This window comes from Myotis lucifugus, unplaced genomic scaffold, assembly GCF_000147115.1.
Source record: "Myotis lucifugus unplaced genomic scaffold, Myoluc2.0 scaffold_262, whole genome shotgun sequence".
NCBI lineage: Eukaryota > Metazoa > Chordata > Mammalia > Chiroptera > Vespertilionidae > Myotis > Myotis lucifugus.
The window spans coordinates 696,264-697,418 of record NW_005871310.1 but is presented as its reverse complement, the minus strand read 5'-3'; the positions used below and the strand labels follow the sequence as shown (position 1 = coordinate 697,418).

Genomic DNA, 1,155 nt, shown 5'->3' with positions numbered 1-1,155 from the left:
GCCGCTGCTCTCCGCTCTGCGGCCTGGACCTGTCCAAGAAAAGCCCGCCGAGCTCCGTGCCTCCCGAGAGACCTCCGGGCGAGCGCGAGCTGCCTCTGCGCCCAGACAGCCCTCCCAGCGCCGGCCCCGCAGCCTACAAGGAGCCGCCGCTCATCCTGCCGCCGCTGCCGCCCCTGCCCTTCCAGAAGCTGGAGGAGGTCATACAGCCTCCGGACCCGTTCCGTGGCGGCAGCGCCAGTCCGGGACCCGAGCCCCCCGGCCGCCCTGACGGGCCCAGCCTCCTCTACCGCTGGATGAAGCACGAGCCAGGCCTGGGTAGCTACGGCGATGAGCTGGGCCGGGAGCGCGGCTCCCCGGGCGAGCGCTGCGAGGAGCGCGGCGGGGACCCGGCCTCCTCGCCCGGGGGGCCTCCGCTTGGTCTGGCGCCGCCGCCGCGCTACCCGGGCAGCCTGGACGGGCCCGGCGCAGGTGGCGACGGCGACGACTACAAAAGCAGCAGCGAGGAGACTGGCAGCAGCGAGGACCCCAGCCCGCCCGGCGGCCACCTCGAGGGCTACCCATGTCCCCACCTGGCTTATGGCGAGCCTGAGAGCTTCGGCGACAACCTGTACGTGTGCATCCCGTGCGGCAAGGGCTTTCCCAGCTCTGAGCAGCTGAATGCGCATGTGGAGGCGCACGTGGAGGAGGAGGAGGCACTATATGGCAGGGCCGAGGCGGCTGAGGTAGCGGCGGGAGCCGCCGGCCTCGGGCCCCCTTTTGGAGGGGGTGGGGACAAGGTCGGTGGTGCTCCCGGCGGACTGGGCGAACTGCTGCGGCCATACCGCTGCGCGTCGTGCGACAAAAGCTACAAGGACCCGGCCACACTGCGGCAGCACGAGAAGACGCACTGGCTTACCCGGCCCTATCCATGCACCATCTGCGGGAAGAAGTTCACGCAGCGCGGGACCATGACGCGCCACATGCGCAGCCACCTGGGCCTCAAACCCTTTGCGTGCGACGCGTGCGGCATGCGCTTCACGCGCCAATACCGCCTCACCGAGCACATGCGCATACACTCGGGCGAGAAGCCCTACGAGTGCCAGGTGTGCGGCGGCAAGTTCGCCCAGCAACGCAACCTCATCAGCCACATGAAGATGCACGCCGTGGGTGGCGCAG

The 1,155-nt window shown here is 70.4% G+C and overlaps 1 protein-coding gene across 1 annotated transcript in view; it reads left to right on the top strand.

Annotated features, from left to right (window-relative positions):
* Nucleotides 1–1,155, top strand: part of HIC1 (HIC ZBTB transcriptional repressor 1) — a 3,814-nt gene that overhangs the window by 1,470 nt on the left and 1,189 nt on the right. The window contains 1 exon segment of the mRNA XM_023762833.1: nt 1–1,155. This exon segment is cut by the window's right edge and continues 1,189 nt beyond it. Within this exon segment, the coding sequence (XP_023618601.1) occupies nt 1–1,155 (1,155 nt within the window).